We start from the raw sequence: 17834 nt of genomic DNA on the forward strand, positions 1-17834 counted from the left end.
GTCTCTTTAGAGCCAGACTGTGAGTATGATCTCCAGGAAAATGCTGTTGTAGTCACCTCCACGGTGTAGAGCTGCTTGGGTGATCGGGCGACAAAGGGAGCGGGGATTCAGAGATCAGAACCCAAAGAGGCTGAATGGCTGGAGGTGCATTTAATCCACAAATAATGGAAGGTGTGACAGCCTCAGCCACCGCAATCTGACTCGCATTTGCCGGTCGAATGATTGGTGTTCATCCAGCCTCAGCCTCGTTGACAAGCGCCTGTGCCCCGGCGGCACTAAAACGCGGGGAAGGCGTGTAGTTCCTTGGAATCATTTATTTTGTGATAGATATGCAGACATATTTTGGTCGATCAAGTAGCGCAACTCACGAGTTCCACTGAGAGAGCAATGTCTGACAAATCTGGGGTCTAGGGCGAATATCCTGGGGCAAGTGGCGGGTGAGGCATATACGTTGTTCAGAAAAAGCAAACAACCTAGGCAATGCCAGGCAAGCAAACAACACGAGTCATGTTTTCTTTTTCTGATTGGAAATGGGCGCAGTTACATTGCAGTAGTCTTGTGAAATCTGCACTGCGTTCTCGCCAGGTCTTCGCTGGTCGAAACCAGGAAATGAAATTGGCTGTTGAGTTTCCCGAGTAGCTTATCCGGCCACCAAACTCGACGTAAGTTGTGAAGGTCGCGCACAAAAATATTTTCGAGGATCTGGTATGATTGTCAACGTGTGACCTCGTCTGTAAAGGCCCTCTCTTTAAACACCGATGATAATACTGGCAATCTAGTGTTCCCGGGCAAAGATCAGTCACATCGGGCCATGCTAAAGACAAGGCAAACCGCCAAGCTAGACGGGCTATGCAGGCATCATGGCAAGGCTGTTCTGGTGGGAATTGGCTGATGCTCTGAATACGAGACTTCCCAGTCTCGCGTGAATCTAGAGCCGCGTTCCGGGGCTGTGAAGTTGCTCCCCTGCTTTGGTTAGCTTATTTCTTGAAAAGCATGCACCCCTTGAAAATAATTTGATTGCATGCTGCATGGCATGTCGAACAAAGACCTAGGCTGCTCCATGATCTCAGCCCGATCCTTAAACCTCTCCTTTGTTTTTCAGCCTGGTAGTATTTTGTCGCCTGTTTTCTCCGGTCGGGTCGACATCACCCTTTGAGTGATTCAACCTCTCGGACATTTTGTAACCAACAGGAGAATATCCCATAAACATGATTCCGTAAGTACCTGTCAGTCATGTGCGACGTCCTGTGGCCTCGCTGCCTTGGGGTATGACCATTGCCCCTTCTGACACTCTCACAGACTCAACAATCCAATAACCGAATTCCCCGATGATCTTGAGACTGAGGTGCAGGAGCTCTACGATTCCCACAAAGAGCTTGAAGATGTTGTCGACGTTGATCTCTTGATAAGAGGAGCGCGAGTGGCTCAGATGGGGAATAACCATCTAGTCCGCCATCTCACTGCTGCCGAGAAACAGGCAATTAAAATAGAGAATCGATCTGGTTTTCTCGACCAAACTAAGGACTTGAAGGTTACTATCTTGACAACTGCATGCGCCGCTATCACTCAGTAAGTGGATAAGAGTACATGTAAATCACATGAAGATCATTTACTGACCTGGAGCTATAGAGGTTGGCAGCAATCAACTATAAACGCCAGTTCTCCTGGCTGGCAGGCGGAACTGAATGATGGAATCGGCGATTGGAAGCAGCATAAAGTCCTAGCCGGACTTATCGACGCATCCCCTTGGCTATCAGGAAGTATAATGTCCGTCGTCAGATCTAGAAATGAAGACAGGTTTCTAACCGACAGACGATAGTGGAACATGGCTGAGCGATCCCTTACAAGAGGGGAGATTTGGTCGAAGGCCTGCTCTTTTCATATCGGCAGTGTTCTGTGCTGCATGCGTTATCGGTATGATGTCGCTGCGAGAACTGACAGTATATATGTCTTGCTAATAATGTAGGTACTGCTCGCTGCGAAACATGGCAACAACTGCTAGTTTGTAGAATCTTGCTTGGGATTGGAGTGAGTAGTCACCAGGAAATACGCTCTTTTGTGTTTTGTGGCTAACCTAGGGTGATCTCAGATTGGAGCCAAAGCATCCGTTGCTCCGATCTTTGCCGCAGAAGCAGCAGCAGATCATATTCGCGGGCGGCTGCTCATGATGTGGCAGCTATTCGATACATTGTAAGGAGATGCCATGGCTAAGATTCACCGGCTAATCAACTACAGCGGGGTGTTCATAGGCTTTGCGGCTGTCTGGATTGTGGATCGGCAATGGAGAATCCTGTTGGGAACTTCTGCCATGCCAGCCATTATCCTGTTGTTCCTCGTCTTCCTCTGCCCCGAGTCACCGCGATTTCTGATCCGGAGAGACGATTATAAGGCTGCTTTTTTAAGTCTCCGTCAATTGAAAGGCACCGATATCCAAGCGGCGAGGGATCTATACTACATCCATCGTCAGCTGCAGGCTGAGGCAGAAATGTTACGATCAAAAAAAGGCTTGCAAAATGGAGCCTCTGATCGGGCCAATTACAAATACCCATATCAACAATATGTGCGGAATATGTCTTTCCCAAGACGGGTATGGTCGCTCTGGAGTATCCCTCGAAATCGCAGGGCCTGCATGGCAGCATTCGTGGTGATGGCATCGCAACAGCTTTGTGGGGTAGGTCTACTAGACAAATGGTGCCATTTATGATACTGTCTAATCTCTTCTGAACAGATCAATGTTCTTTCATTCTACTCTACAACTCTATTCGATCATGTCAGCAGTCCCAACGGCGAGACTAACTCGCTTCACTCGGCGTCAGTCGCATGGCTAAACTTCGGTGAGTGATTTGTCTTAGAGGTCTCAGGATGAAGGTGTGGCTAATTTATCGTTTCTAGGCTTCGGACTGGCTAATTTCTTATTCACCATCCCGGCTTATCGATACATTGATTATAAAGGTCGAAGAATGCTTCTTCTATGTTCTCTAGCGGGCATGTGTGCTACCCTGGCCTGCATCAGCGGGTTTTTTCGTCTTTCGGATGATACAGCTCGCATCGGCACAGTCTCGTCTTTCTCAATTGTGCTTTTTACGTTTGTATATGGGATTGGTGCGGGACCCGTACCTTTTACGTTCAGTGCAGAGGTCTTTCCCCTGGCCTTCCGCGGTAAGTTTCCTTTCCCTGGCGAAATGGTAAGACCTCAGACTAAACGACGTTCTGTAGAGGTCGGGATGAGCTTTAGTGTAATGGTCAACTTCCTTGGTCTGGGCCTTTTGGTCATGTTCGTTCCAAAATTGACCGAGGCGTTTGGCTCAAATGGCAACTCGAATTTGCTTTTTCTTTTTACGTGAGTCTTCCGAATTCTCCGAGACAAGTTTCTTGCTAATGTTTCTACGCTGACCCATGTTACAGAGGATTAAATGCCCTCGCATTTGCCTTGGTGTTCTTCCTGGTAAGTATTGTTTCAAGACTTTAAGACTGTTGTCTTACCATATCATAGGTACCTAGTGGCACCGAGTGTATCAGTTTAGAGGAAACGAATCGCATCTGTAAGTCATTCATGACTAGTAGGGTGGGATGTTTGCTGATGATCGCCAGTTGAAACAAAAACAATGAATCATATCAAAGGACATTTGTCCGTCCTACGGATTAACAGGCCTCCGCGAGAGCAAACGCATGCGATGGAAGGTGTGGAAGCGGCGGAGGTGTAAAGAATCAGCTTCCAGGGAAACACAGGCGATATAATAACTACACAAGTAATACCGTGTTTGAGAGGATTGCGGTTGGCTGTCCAGGAAGGTTTTCTTTTTCTTTTCTTTTTTTAAGAGATGAGTCATAGTCAATTCCCATAAGACCTTCTCTGGTAATATGTGAGACGCTGCACTGCTTCAAGCCGATTAGATGCAAGGATTTGCCATGTAAGATGTCGCCTCTCTCGTGCCTCCACGTCATTCAAGCAGGTACATGAAGAGGAATCTACATGACGAATAGAAAACGGGACACTGTCCCAGCCCCTTTTTTTAGTCGTAAAACTTGACGTAATAATCGAGGTCTGAATGAAATCCTCCGTATCACTTGCATTGGTTGCATGCAGACAAGACCATAGCCCGGGGCAAACCGGTAGCCTCGTGTTGCATTGAACTCCGTACTACAGGATGAGGCTGCCGAGACGGGCTAATTAGCACCAATTAACTAAGACTCTGTCGTAGTGATCCAACCCCACGGGGCAGAGCAACTCCTAAGGTACCGGTTTGGCGGGGAGCGTGACTGCTGACAGCTGATCTGCGGCTCTCCCGCTTTCTTTCTCTCTCTCTCTCTCTCTCTCTCTCTCTCCCTCTCTCTCTTCCCCTTTCCTTCTTCGCCGACCCCCTATCCATCATTTGCCATCTACTATCTTCGGCTTTTTCCAAATCCAGGGACCCATGCAATCTTTTTGATGATGCAAGCTCCTGTACCCCAATGGCAACAGGGTCTACTGTGTCTTCGCTCCCTTCTTCTTCCCGTCTAGTGACGCCGCAAGTCTCGTGATCTTATTATTTGCAACACACCGTTCAACATGCTGCGCCGAACCTTGCGCAGTTTCTCGCTTGATGCCGGTCGTTCATCGCTGGAGGGAGCTCACGACCAGGCATATCAACAAAGGCGAGATGATCTGATCGAAGAGCTTCGTACGCGATTGAAAGATAGAATGGAGAAGCGCGGAAGCAGTTTGGAAAAGTTCATTTCGCGCGGGAGCTTGCAGGATATCTGGTCCGAGGATCGCCTACAAGGATTCATCGACCTTTTGGCCCCGGGATTCAACAAGAACTCGATACCCGATATTCGAGGGCACTACATTCAGACGCTTTCGATTCTAGTGTGGATCCGTTGGTCCGATTGGTCACGGTTTGGATCCGTATTCTTCAGGCAGGGTCGCGCAGATTGCAATATCCCCACATACACTTTGGAGATCTTGGAAGAACCGAGCTTTCTTGGCCCGCAGTGGGCGGACAGCTTTTTCGCCGAACAGTATGTCTTTTGTCCGGTTGATATCGTGGAAGGGGAAAACATTGTGCAATCCGAGGAGTGGAGGCTTCCATTTCTTGATGGTGCTGGGCGACCTAGGTCCGGGGGGTTTGGCGAGGTGGTCAAGGAATCGATCGCCAGAGGCCACTTTTGCCCTCTGTTAGGGAATGTCAAGGGGAAACCTTTGAATGTAAGCTTTCACCGCTGCTTCTGAGTTAACTTCCACCTGAGCTGGGCTAAGATTAACTTCATCTTTCAGCAAGATCTTCTTGTTGCCCGCAAAAGCTTTGCTACTCGCCACGATTTCAGAGAGGAGGTGAAGAATCTCTCACTATTGCGTGCCAGTCTGTCCAAGTGCGAGCGTATTGTCTTGTCTCTTGCCACGGTCACTATCGGGCGTAAATTCAACATTATCTTCCCCTGGGCAGATATGGATTTGGAAATTTTCCTCGACGGGGGCTACAAAAAGTTCGGCAACTTCGGCCTGCATGACCTAATGAAAGAGGTATCCAACCTGGCCTGGGCTCTTTCATTCTTGCATGATGGTCTCCAGCCTCGACATTTAAAATGCCACCACATGGATTTGAAGCCACCAAATATTCTCATCTTTGCCTCGGACCGATTCCCCGTGGGAGAGTGGAAAATCACCGACTTCGGCATTTCCATCATCGATGAGCCAGATCGACACCCAAAGACAACGACTGTATCACAATTAGTCCAAAACAAAACGTATCCTCCATTGAGAGACGATATGCAGTACCGCACTAGTACTTACCAGCCTCCCGAGGCGTCTACGGACAGTCTATTCGGGCGCCGAAGCGATGTCTGGTCCTTGGGGGGTATCTTGATGCGCGTTCTTGCATTTGGTCTCGGCGGGATCGAGGAGCTTCAACGCCTAGACGAGCAGAGGGCATTGAATGATGACGGCCTTCCAGGTGGTCTGAATGACAGGTTCTATCGAGGATCTCCGCCCGTCCTGAATCCTCATGTAGAGTCATGGCTTAACGCACTGCCCGGTCGATATCCCGATTACCACCAAGAGTCCCTGGAGAAATACAAGGAACTCCTATTCAGAATGCTTTCCATCGAGAAACTCACAAGGCCGTTGGCAGGGGACGTATTTGAAGAGTTGGGTAACATTTTGAAAAATGCCCCTCCCGAGCGCAATGAAGGACCCGCTCGTGTCGGCTCAATCATGACAGCCCAGTCAGATCCCCCAAGCGACCGCGGCATCGGCATCACTGCAACGGTCGCATCCCTCGTCAATGCGATCAAGCAAAGGGATATTCTCGAGATCCAGACACTATTGAATGGCCACGTCATGGTCGAAGAAACCCACCACGGGGACAGACCCGTCATCCACGCAATCCGGGAAAACTGTCCCGCCGCAATTCAAATGCTTCGAGGCTACCAGCGAGACTTAGACCTTGAGACCCCCAGCTTAAAAGGCGATACACCACTCAAGCTAGCCTCAGAGATTGGAAGCGTTGTGATGGTCGAAACCTTGCTTGCTGCCGGGGTAGATATAGATGCCACATCACAGCATGGTATGACAGCGCTGATGGTTGCTGCCAAATATGGGCACGGGGCGACTATTCAAACGCTCTTGAATCATGGGGCTAATTATATGATGTACTCAAACCATGGGTACACCTGCGTCCATTTTGCTGCAATCAATCGTCAGGCAGGGGGCGACGTCATTCGTCCCTTCATTGACACGCTAGAGACACTCGACATTCCGGCCGAAGACGACGCCCAAACACCGTTCATGATGTTAATTAAATTCTATACTGACACGCCTGACTGGTGGGAGAAATATGACATTCTTCGAGAGGCTAACGCCAACATTAATTACGCTGATGCAGACAATATGACACCCCTGTCTCTAGCCGTCAAACAAAACCAGGTGAAGCTTGCGGAGACGCTCATGAGACATGGTGCTAGGTACGGGACCTCGCCATTGCCGAAGAATTCATACTCTGACATGAACAAGGTATTGAGAAGAATTCGAGCAGATATGAGTGATCAGGGCAGCATTAGGTCAGGGAGGTCAGTACTATTTGGACTACGACGATCATCTCGAGGGAGTTGATGTGACACGCTTCTGTTTATATATCTCGGGATTTCAGTTGTGGGCGACTCAATCTTGTGGAACCTCATTTTTCTTGATTTCCGTTGTACTCCTATCGATACCCATGTTAGCCATAAATCCTCTAATGCATATAATTACTTCTTGAATTTGACTTGCTCCGATCTTTACGGGTGAATCCCACTTGATCTACGGTGTCACGGGACTTCCCAAAGCGGACCTTCGTGACCGTTTCCCACGTGCCTCAATCCTTTTCTTTTTCCTTTCCCTTCCATTTCCTCTTCCTCTCTTCATCCTCCATGCTCCATCCGCTTCCCATCAGCGTCCATCATCAGAACCATCCATTATGCCTGTTCCATCCCCTCCCAATGACCTTTCATCACCTGTCGGATCATTCCTCGGACCAGGCTGAAGGCGAATGCCCTGATTGGTCAAGGTCAAAAGGGCCAGAACCACACCCCACCACCGCCCAGAAGCGCTGTCTCTGCCAGCTAACGTCAACGACATCTCCGACAGCATTCATCGGCAGGAATCCAAATGAATGACTGCACCGAGTGAGCTCTCAGATTAGTTGATCGCTGATCTCCTGCCTGTTCCATGGCGTCTTCTCCTGTCTCTGCTCTCCCCCTCTTGGATTTCCCAGCTGAAGTGCGCCTGTGCATTTACCGATATCTGGTCCCCAACGTGCCGATCCGCAATTTCCCATTGATCCGCGGTCGCAGCAAGACCGTCCACCTGCGCTCCGATAATCTGCCATGTTGTCCGGCAATCCTGCGCACCAATCACCAGATTCACGATGAGCTCATTCCGGAATGGTACGGGTCCACGCCCTACGAGGTTGTTATCGACAACAGATATATCCTCTTCTGCGGCAAGGTGATCCCGCCCTACGCGCCGCTCCCGTCGACCATCCGATGGGTGCAATCGATGCATTTGAAAATCACGATTCAGGGTGCTCCCCGCCACATTCACAGCACGTCCACTCTGGAGCATCTCTTGGGGTTTCAGGATCGGGTGGTCGCCTTGGCGCGATCCCTGTCGCACAATGAGATGCGTCAGCTACGCAAATTACATATCGACATTGCAGTCGATATCCCGCTGCTGCTGAGTCTGAGTAAAACCCCGAGTGAGTTGCTGGATCTCCTGGATTGGAACTTCAGCCCGTTCCGGGAGATCGTCACCGACGTCCCCGAAGTAGAATGGGAATTGAATGAGCAGAGTTATGGCATTCAAAGCCACGAGTTTCTGCAATCATATGCTGAGCTGAAGGCCATCATGCATGGGTATTTGGACGAGATGCGATCGGACTTGTTGTTTCATCCGGATCAGGAATAGACGGTGTTGGGGCGGAATTTGGGGTCATTTGATCCCCGGATCGAGATTTGTAGGGCGGGCATGGTCACATTCCTAAATCTGGTGACTGTGACCAGGCGTTGCGGCTTGCAGCTGAGACCTGACCGTTCTGCATGCGGAATGTACCTGCGTCTGATACGATGCCCCTTACATGGTAAAAAAATGCTGCAGGCTCATGGGCGACCGTTACAACAGACAATAAAGCTCGCGATAAAATCTCTGGGCGGGCGCTGCCAAGGGCAGTTCTTGAAAAAAATAATGCATAAAAACATACGATGAAGTTTCTTCTACCTCTATCCCCGCTCCTGCTCACGCTTGGGTACTCGCTTCCGACCCTCGACAAGCGGGCACCAGGTCCTGTACCGCCTAGCGAAGACCCTTTCTACCAACCTCCAGATGGATATCAAGACGAGCAGCCAGGGACCGTCCTCGCCTCGAGAGAAGTTCCACATCCGATAGCAGGCCTTCTAAACCGTCCTGTCAAACTGTCCAGCTCATACCAACTTCTCTACCGGTCCACCGACAGCTTCGACAATGCGACCGCGACAATAACCACAGTCTTGGTCCCGGAAAACGCGGATCCCACCAAGCTCCTGTCTTACCAAATGCCCGAGGACTCTTCCTTTGTTGATTGTGCCCCATCCTATGCCTTGCAGAAGGATGCAGATAACGACGGTATTCTCGGCGATACATACAACAAAGTCAATATCTTGTTTATCCTTTCGCTGCTTGAGAAAGGTTGGATTGTATCGATTCCCGATTTCGAGGGGCCACGCGGTGCTTTTCTGGCCAACAATCGAGCCGGGTACGCGGTGCTTGATGGGATCCGGGCCGTTTTAGCTTCATCCGACCTCTTTGGGGTTTCATCCGACGTTGATATCACAATGTGGGGGTATTCAGGCGGTAGTCTAGCGACCGGTTTCGCCGCCGAATTACAACCCTCCTACGCATCCGAACTGCATATAGCAGGAGCTGCACTGGGTGGCGTGATCGGCAGCCTAGAAACCACTACAAACACTGTAAACGAGGGCCTTTTTGCGGGATTAGTTGTCGCGGGAGCCCATGGCTTCGCTCGAGAATACCCGGATGTCGCGGAACTTATCGAAGACCAACTCACCGACGACCCTGTCCGGAGAAAGAAATTCCTCGATGCACGCGACCGGTGTTTGATCCCTAACATTCTCGACTTCGCATCCGAGGATGTCCTCTCCTACTACAAGAACCACGACATCCAAAGCAACCCTATCTTCCAGCGTGTCTATCATGAGAATGAACTCGGCCATCATACACCGGGCATCCCGCTGTTTGTGTACAAGGGCACATTAGATGAAGTCAGCCCGGTAAACGAAACAAACGCTCTCGTGGACCAGTACTGCGCAGAAGGCGTGATTGTGGAATATAAAGAAACAGTGACGCACGAGCACGCGCTGCTGGAAGTTGATGGGTTTGCCGAGGCGACGTTGTGGCTGCAGGATCGCATGAATGGAGTTCCGGCAGAGGAGAAGTGTACGCATTCGAAGAAGCTGACGCCGTTGACTGAGCCGGGGACGTTGAATGTTCTCGGGACGACTGTTATTGCTGAGCTTCAAGAGATACTGGGACTTTGACGGATTAATGGGTGTTTGGGGATCGTTTCGGGAGCATGTGGTCGGCGTTGACAGGAAGGGGTGGTTTTCGTGTGCATTTTCTTAAGCTTAATATCCTAATGTTTAATTTTATATCTCTAGGAATATATAATTCACCAGAAGGTATTTCCCAGGCAGAAGAGGGCTCGAGTGCGAAATGCATACTTTTCCAGTTTTCTTGAGTCCTCCTAGGATGGAAGATCACGACAAGCGGTTCTAACAAGAAAAATGACTCCGTTATCAGACTCGCTGAGAGACTATCTGGCAAACCAGTCAGATAGTCAGGAAAGAAGAAAAGAGCCTGGAAGTGCAGGATAACAGATCAAGAGCCAGTCGGACGAAAACTCAGCACAGGTTGTCCTTCATGGATACTCGGGACTCCAACGTTGCAGTGCTGTAGTTCATCCCAGACAGGAACGGACATACACTTCAGCTCCATCTGCATGCTCGCTGCACCTGAATAACGCACCCAGCCGTCATCGTTGCATTCTCGGGTTTCCCATCGCCCGAAATCCCACTGATTGGGGGGTCTACATTCCTCCGGCATTCGCCCTCATCCATCCCATCACCCCTGACTCGAGTCCCGTGGACTCCAAACATCCTACGTCGGTTACACCCAAATAATCAAAGACATTAATTAATCAAAACAGACCCTGAAGACCACCCCGCAGGACCGGGGACTCCTCAGCGGTCAACCGTCACCACTCACGACTCACGACTCACGAGTCAACAGCAGAGCCAAGCTAACAGCCAAGCCAACCCAAGGCAGCAAGATTCGGGCCATGTTCTTGTTTCACCGCTAGACAGGGGCGTCGTCGTCGTGCCTGTTACGGAGTAAGCAGAGCTCGGTTAGAGCGTAGCGCGCGACCCCGAAATCCGAACAGGAATAGATACAGCAGCTACGGCGGCGGGAAATGGGCTCACTCGTTCGTTAGACTCAGCACTCAGCAGTTCGATAAATGAGAACGACCGGCGAAATTGAAAATAAATGAATCTCGGGCCCTTCATCAAGAATCAAGTGAGATCGACAGCGCTAGCGCGGGTTGGGACTAGCATGGTGGGGTTCGAGAATGGATGGATCGTTTCTGGTGCGGTGGGAAGTGGAACGAAACTGGACTCTGGATTGAAATTCCCCCTACGGACTTTGGGGCTAGCCGCTAGATGCTACTGCGTATGGAGCTGGCTAAGGGCTTGCGGATTGGAGAGTGAGACATGATGCGCGTCTGGATATCGATATCGGGACTGGTCGAGTCTCGAGCCTTGCCGGGAACAAGATGGCTCAAACCGTTCTTGGAACGTGTGCCGCACGATTCCGGATGTTGTCTTGCCATTGTCAGAACGGTGAACGGTAAAGGGATGTCACTTGGGACCAGGCTTCATTGTCTACAGGCGGGATAGGGGTCGAAATAATGACGAGTATCCGGCTATGGGGAGTAATATGGATTATGGAGTATTTGACCATCGCGTGTTCTAGATTGTTCGCTTGATAGGCTCGTTGAATGGTCGCTTGGGCGCATAATATCCGGTCTAATATACTCATCGGAGACTTTCTATCATGAGCTTCTCCGTGGAGTTGACTGCCGGGCTCAGAATACCATCCTCTTTAGTAATATCGCCACGCAGCGACTCGAAGCGATGTGTCTTGTATTGCCTTTAACGGAAGAATAAGAAACTATCTCTCGGAGCCATGGATTTCATCATTCATTGTGTCAAAATGCCACTGATTAAGAAACTCAGTTCTACCACGTACGTCAAAGCAGAAAGCGTCCTCTGTCCCTGATACCATTCAGTGTGGATAATCATCTGGAAAAACTGTGGAACTAGAAGTCTAGAATGGTAGAATACGGAGGAGATAATTACGATTGTATCCCCATTCAAGGTCGGAGTGCGCCGCCAGGATCCATCAAACCCTGGATAAGCTGATCCTGTCGGACACTAACCCCGACGGTGCACTGCTTGGTCTATTTCGGAGCCATGCGTCGGGCATGCTTTCCCAGATTGAATTTAATTAAGCCTTGAGCAGGGACACCTGGAAACGCACAATTCTCCGGAGAGAAGACGTCACAGCAGAGTTTGGTTAGGGTTTCGGAAGATAATGTTCACTCCGTACGACACAACCACGCAACAGAAAAACTCAATCAAGTGGAATTCAAGCAGTGCCAGGAATGCTTAATCAGAAAAAGGCACTCCAGGGCCAGCGTTAAAGCCATTTGCCGACCAACTCGCATGGCAGTCCACAATAATCCACTGGCGCCGTTAACGTGAAACGCTCTAAGGCCGCGGTGGATTCGACCCACGCAAAGCCCTTTTCCATTCGCGCTCAGACCAGCCCGTCGCCGCCAGGAACAGGATAGCCAGGATGCAAATGAAAGGAGAGGATGACGCTCCTGCTGCATGGCCATAATTTCGCACTGCAGAACGCCTCCTGCATAGGCCGTAGCCCCGAATTGTGCGCCCTTCTGGCGGCCTAAACTACCCCATACTCAGGGGAAAAGAAACCCGTTTGGCATCGGCTGGGTCCGGGTGTTATTCCTGGCCAAATCACGGCTAAGCAGAGGTTATTCGGACCTTTACCGAGTTGAGCACGGCTTTCGATCCCTCGTCACGACGACCCGATCAGACCACTGCATACGGAGTACAGCGTAGAACGGAGTCACAATGTCAGTTGAGCGAATCCCCCTGCCTGGAGCCCTGCGCGATATTGCCCAGACACCAGCGACGGCGATGATCCCTTGGCAGCCTTACTGGGCTTCACGGATGCCCTACACGACTGTCCCGGAGGAACCACCGTCTCGGCCAGCGCGACATTGCCAAGATGCCCTGAGGCCCTACATGATGAGGCCGAGGATTTCCCACCAGACAGATCGTGGAAATTCCGAAATAGCCAGGGGCATCCACTCGGGAAAAAGGGGATCGACTCCGCCGTTCCGACCGTCTGAGACAGCCTGAGACACGGCGCCATGTGGGCCCGCGCACGACTCCGTACGCCTGCGAGTCCTATCGTCACTTCGAGAAGGCTGCCGGACGCTGCCGGATGCCTGTCGACCCGTCACGAACCTGGTGTGTTTGGATTCCTGCCTCTGCATCACCGTGCTGCTTCTCTCCTGCCGTGACCCACCGGCGTCAAAGCTTGCCCTGGTCGTCAGAGGTTGATGGCGACCTGGTGGACCCCCCATCGTCGACATGGAGCATCGAGTGGGTTAATTCTCGTTCCACCAATGATTCTTGGTATGCGATAGGGCGGCCAGCCAGAGCAATGCCTCCCAAGTCAAGCTCTGGTGCAAGAAGCTTGGCCGCAACCACGCATATAAAGGACGTCCTGTCCGGACCCTTCCATCCTTTCTCTTTCTCTCCAACCCATCGCGTTCATTCATTCTCTCTTTTACCTTATCTCCTTTTGCTTCTGTTGATCAGGCTATTCGTTCTTTTTCCTCAACCTAATTCCAGCCACCAAGTTTCTGTTGACCAGAAACTTATCTCAATATGCGTTCCTTCCAGCTTCTCGGCCTCGCCGCTGTCGGCTCTCTCGTGTCGGCTGCCCCTGCTCCCTCCTTGACCAAGAAGGACTCCTCCTGCACCATCACCTCCGCCGCTGAGGCCACCGAGAGCGTCTCCGGCTGCTCCAAGGTCGTCGTCAAGGACGTCAAGGTCCCTGCCGGTGAGACCCTCGACCTGTCCAAGGTCGACGACGGCACCACCATCACCTTCGAGGGCACCACCACCTTCGAGTACAAGGAATGGAAGGGCCCTCTGATCCGCATCGAGGGTAAGGAGATCACCGTCAACATGGCCGAGGGCGGCCTCATCGACGGTGACGGCTCTCGCTGGTGGGACTCCAAGGGCACCAACGGCGGCAAGAAGAAGCCCAAGTTCCTGTACGCCCACAAGCTCGAGGACTCGACCATCTCCGGCCTCAACATCAAGAACACCCCCGTGCAGGCCATCTCCGTGCAGGCCACCAACACCCTGTTCGAGAACATCCACATCGACAACTCGGACGGCGACTCCAACGGCGGCCACAACACCGACGCCTTCGACGTCGGCGAGTCCGACGGCGTGCAGATCCGCGGCGCCGTCGTCAAGAACCAGGACGACTGTCTGGCCATCAACTCGGGCAAGAACATCGAGTTCAGCGGCGCGACCTGCTCCGGCGGCCACGGTATCTCCATCGGCTCGATCGGCGGCCGTGACGACAACACCGTCTCGAACGTGACCATCGCCGACTCGACCGTCACCAACTCGGACAACGGCATCCGCATCAAGACCATCGTCGACGAGACCGGCGACGTGTCCGACGTCACCTACTCGAACATCGAGCTGTCCAAGATCCACAAGAAGGCCATCGTCATCCAGCAGGACTACAAGAACGGCGGCCCCACCGGCGAGCCCTCCAACGACATCCCCATCAAGGGCCTGACCGTCGACGGCATCACCGGCTCCGTCGACTCCGACGCCGTCCCCATCTACATCCTCTGCGGTTCCGGCAGCTGCACCGACTGGACCTGGTCCGGCGTTGACCTGTCCGGTGGCAAGGACTCCACCTGCAAGAACCAGCCCTCCGGCGTTTCTTGCTAGATTTCTCGCCCGGTTGATTGAGTGGAGGTGTCGCGAGTGATGGAGGCCAGCAGGAGGTGTATATATGAGATCGATCTTTTGTAATTGCATCTACAGACAATATAATCACTGGCCTTTGACTATTATAGCCAGATAATCATGAATCCTTCCAGTATTGTAGATTTGTAGCCTGATTTTCCGTAGAAGACTCGGTATAGTTTTGATCGCTCATACAATCAACGACCATAACCGCAGGGAAAATATTTACTTAGGTAAATTATGAAATTGACACCAGGATACATTAAATTAATTCTTTGCAGAGCAAGCTGAACCATACGCCCGACGATATCTACATAACATACCGGAAACTCTCAATCTCCAAGTCCGTCTTATTCGACAGCCCCTGTGCAAGTTCCTCGCTCTCACTCATTTCCGTCGCAGGACCATAGACTGCATCTCTCCGCCGATTCTCAAACACATAATAACCTAACAAGCAAATCAGGAAGAACGCGCCCAGCGCAAAACCCGAAATAGCAGCTTTCATACCGGTCTATATTTCAAATATATGTTAGCTTCGGTTCGATTCACTCCAAGTTTGAGAAACCTCTGGACAGGGAACATACCGGATAATGCGGTTCCTCACTCTCCACGAAAAACTGCGGTCCAACGATATTTCCCACACAGTAGGCCACGAACAGCAACGCGCTCGTGGTACTCCGCTTCGTGAACCCGGCGACATTCGAACTGATGATACTCAGGGAGAGGGGGATGTTGACCGCAAAGACGGCACCCAGGGAGAGGCCGGTCAGGCGGCCCTTTTGGTTATCTTCGTCGAGCTTCCAGACGAGAATCATGCCGATCATTGACACGCTAGTGTTGAGAATCATCATGAGGATACGGGTGTTGGGGACGAAGGTTGCGAAGGCCGCTGTTAAGGTCAGGAAGACGACCTGTGCGGCTCCGAGAGGCATTTGCATCAGGAGGGATTTGATCTGCGAGAAGCCGAAGCCGTTGATGATGATTGAAGAGAACTGGGTTCGTGGTTAGTCAGTTGGTGAAATGAAGGGTAGGGTATGAGGAGCTTACGCTGGTGACGCCTCCGTTACAGAGGTTCACGCAGAACGTATACAGAACCAGGAACCAAGTCTGAGGGTCCCGGATGGCCAGCCATGCTTGACCCCATTTGAATGATCCTGCGTCCATAACGCCTGTTTTGTTCTTGAGTGTCCGTTGAAGCGCAATCGCGCGCTCGGTTTTCGTCAGGAAGATTGCATTTTTAGGCGAGTCGGGGAGGAAGACGATTAAGAAGAACGAGATGCCCGCGGTGATGGCACCGAGGAAGAGGAAGAGGAGCTGCCAGCTGGCGATGCTGTGGATTTCGATGGTGCCGATGCCGTAGGCCACCACGCCGCCGATGACGGTGGAAATGCAGTTTCCGAGAAACCAGGCGGATTGTCTGTTACAAGTCAGCAGGGTGGTTGGGGTATGAGAAAGTTGAAGTCCTACCGTGCTGGTTGTTCTTCTCGTTTGTAGAACATCCCGGTGATCAAGGAGAACCCAGGGGCTATGGCAGCCTCGCCTACTCCCAGGAAAAATCGGGCAGCCATCAACCCTCCGAAATTCTTCGCCGCGGCGTGGCAGAGAAGGAACCCTCCCCATAGAAATCTATTCACTATTAGCCGCTGTTTATATATTGTGTGTTGGGAAACGAACACCGAGACACTTAAATACTTTCCGATCGGTAGGCGCACGATCAGATAAGAACTAGGCCAGCTCCAGGCAAAGTATCCAAAGTAGAAGATGGCAGAGGTCCAGGTATACTCGGTGCCTTTGAGATTCTACTATTATTAGTATTTCTGACTATCGGAAAAAGCTATCGACATACCAAATCCTCACGGAGGTTGAAGAGCGTGGCTTGACTCAGAGCTAACTTGTCCATGTACTGCATCATGTAGCAGACCCCCATCAACGGGATCAATCTATCCAGTCAGCATGCTTCAAGTAGGAAACGAAGGGTCGCCCAACATACATCATATCAAGCTTCCATAGAACCTTTCTTTCCTGCTCTGGTGTCGCATCTACCTCTAGCATATGACCAATATCGACATCTCGCACGACGGAAGGCTCTGGGTGGAGTTTGAGATCATCCACCTCAGGCCTCAGCTCGGGCGCGCTGTTGCTATGCTGTTTTTCCATGATAAATGGCTTCCAGAAACCTTTCATGTCCGTTGCAAAAATATAGAGCTAGACCCGGACGCCCTGCTCATTTTATCCAGAGAACGAGAGAAAACAGTCAGACGGAAAGCCCTGACTCAAGGCATTTCTGCTGATAGGAGAGCGCATGGCTAATTCCGCACCTGCAGGGATGCAGATCAGATTCTTTCGAGGATTCAGTGCCTCCACCAGCCAAGATAGCTCGCGATTTAGGCCAAGCTCTTGTCGCGGCGCGCCTGCGAAGCTGCAGTAAAGATAGTAGCCACGCCGCGGAATTGGCTTGTGGTCCGCGCCGTCAGTTCCGTGGGTCGCGGGCTCCATCGAAGATTCTGGGCCAATGAAACCCACGCTTGGAATGTCGGCTAGAAGACAAGGCATTGGCATTTGGCACCATCTCCCCTGGTGCCACCGATCGCAGACTGATTAGGGCTCGTCGGCAGACTCGCCAATGCCATGCACTGCTCGGCAAAGCAACCAACCTTAACCCGCATGATTATCAGAACACCTACCAAGTTTATCACCGTCAGCAGATGGAAAGAAGAAGTACAGAGTCAGAAATGCCGAATCTGGGAGCCACTCGTTCGATTCCCCACAGATCCGATCGTGGAGAAAAGTTTCAGTGTTTGAAGCCCTGCGTGAACTTGGGTCTGCTCGGCCTTCGGCGACTGCTGCCGCGAAGTCCGACTCCTAGCGATATCCACTCGTCTCTCCACTCCTGGGCCTCGGGATTCTAGCGTCGCTGCTATCTACCGATCCTCGGGACTCTGTGCTCGCTGTATGATTCGTGTAGTATCGCTGATACGTCTGATATGCATCATGGCGGCGTTGGTGATTGCCTTTCCCCTCATTGATAGATAAGACAATGATATCACGGCCCCCGGAGGGAATGCGGGGTGCAGATGGAGCCGACGTGCATTTGACAGATTGAGGGGATAGGCGAGGTGTCCTATCAGCAATCCGTATTAGCGATGATGTGCTTGCTATCTTGCCGAGCACGTTAT

The 17834-nt window shown here is 51.4% G+C and overlaps 5 protein-coding genes across 5 annotated transcripts; 4 read left to right on the plus strand and 1 right to left on the minus strand.

The window, feature by feature from the left end:
• The first annotated feature begins 1030 nt into the window (after positions 1 to 1030).
• On the plus strand, positions 1031 to 3856 carry P170DRAFT_438226 (MFS transporter). The gene is made up of 13 exons (XM_024849546.1): positions 1031 to 1216; positions 1300 to 1569; positions 1630 to 1767; positions 1820 to 1914; positions 1967 to 2028; positions 2090 to 2190; positions 2236 to 2671; positions 2729 to 2834; positions 2893 to 3159; positions 3217 to 3340; positions 3406 to 3445; positions 3494 to 3542; positions 3592 to 3856. Exons 1-13 carry the CDS (start codon positions 1209 to 1211, stop codon positions 3702 to 3704), a joined length of 1809 nt encoding a protein of 602 aa, XP_024701733.1. The 5' UTR covers positions 1031 to 1208; the 3' UTR covers positions 3705 to 3856.
• Positions 3857 to 4332: 476 nt separating this feature from the next.
• Positions 4333 to 7120, plus strand: P170DRAFT_465953 (ankyrin repeat and protein kinase domain-containing protein). The gene is made up of 3 exons (XM_024852371.1): positions 4333 to 5188; positions 5258 to 6942; positions 6992 to 7120. The coding sequence occupies exons 1-3, from the start codon at positions 4550 to 4552 to the stop codon at positions 6996 to 6998; spliced, it is 2331 nt and encodes a 776-aa protein (XP_024701734.1). The 5' UTR covers positions 4333 to 4549; the 3' UTR covers positions 6999 to 7120.
• A 275-nt stretch (positions 7121 to 7395) lies between these two features.
• P170DRAFT_457085 (LIP-domain-containing protein) lies at positions 7396 to 10047 on the plus strand (the record flags this gene model as incomplete). The annotated part of the gene is made up of 3 exons (XM_024851680.1): positions 7396 to 8370; positions 8476 to 8503; positions 8722 to 10047. Exons 1-3 carry the CDS (start codon positions 7685 to 7687, stop codon positions 10045 to 10047), a joined length of 2040 nt encoding a protein of 679 aa, XP_024701735.1. The 5' UTR covers positions 7396 to 7684.
• A 3306-nt stretch (positions 10048 to 13353) lies between these two features.
• Positions 13354 to 14748, plus strand: P170DRAFT_438230 (glycoside hydrolase family 28 protein). Its single transcript, XM_024849547.1, has one exon. It carries the CDS (start codon positions 13549 to 13551, stop codon positions 14638 to 14640), a length of 1092 nt encoding a protein of 363 aa, XP_024701736.1. The 5' UTR covers positions 13354 to 13548; the 3' UTR covers positions 14641 to 14748.
• Positions 14749 to 14968: 220 nt separating this feature from the next.
• On the minus strand, positions 14969 to 16815 carry P170DRAFT_363309 (MFS general substrate transporter; the record flags this gene model as incomplete). Its single annotated transcript, XM_024844570.1, has 7 exons — positions 14969 to 15169; positions 15243 to 15650; positions 15706 to 16075; positions 16126 to 16284; positions 16333 to 16457; positions 16505 to 16598; positions 16649 to 16815. The coding sequence occupies 7 exons, from the start codon at positions 16813 to 16815 to the stop codon at positions 14969 to 14971; spliced, it is 1524 nt and encodes a 507-aa protein (XP_024701737.1).
• Positions 16816 to 17834: the final 1019 nt, after the last annotated feature.

This window comes from Aspergillus steynii (genome assembly GCF_002849105.1).
Source record: "Aspergillus steynii IBT 23096 chromosome Unknown P170scaffold_6, whole genome shotgun sequence".
Lineage (NCBI taxonomy): Eukaryota > Fungi > Ascomycota > Eurotiomycetes > Eurotiales > Aspergillaceae > Aspergillus > Aspergillus steynii.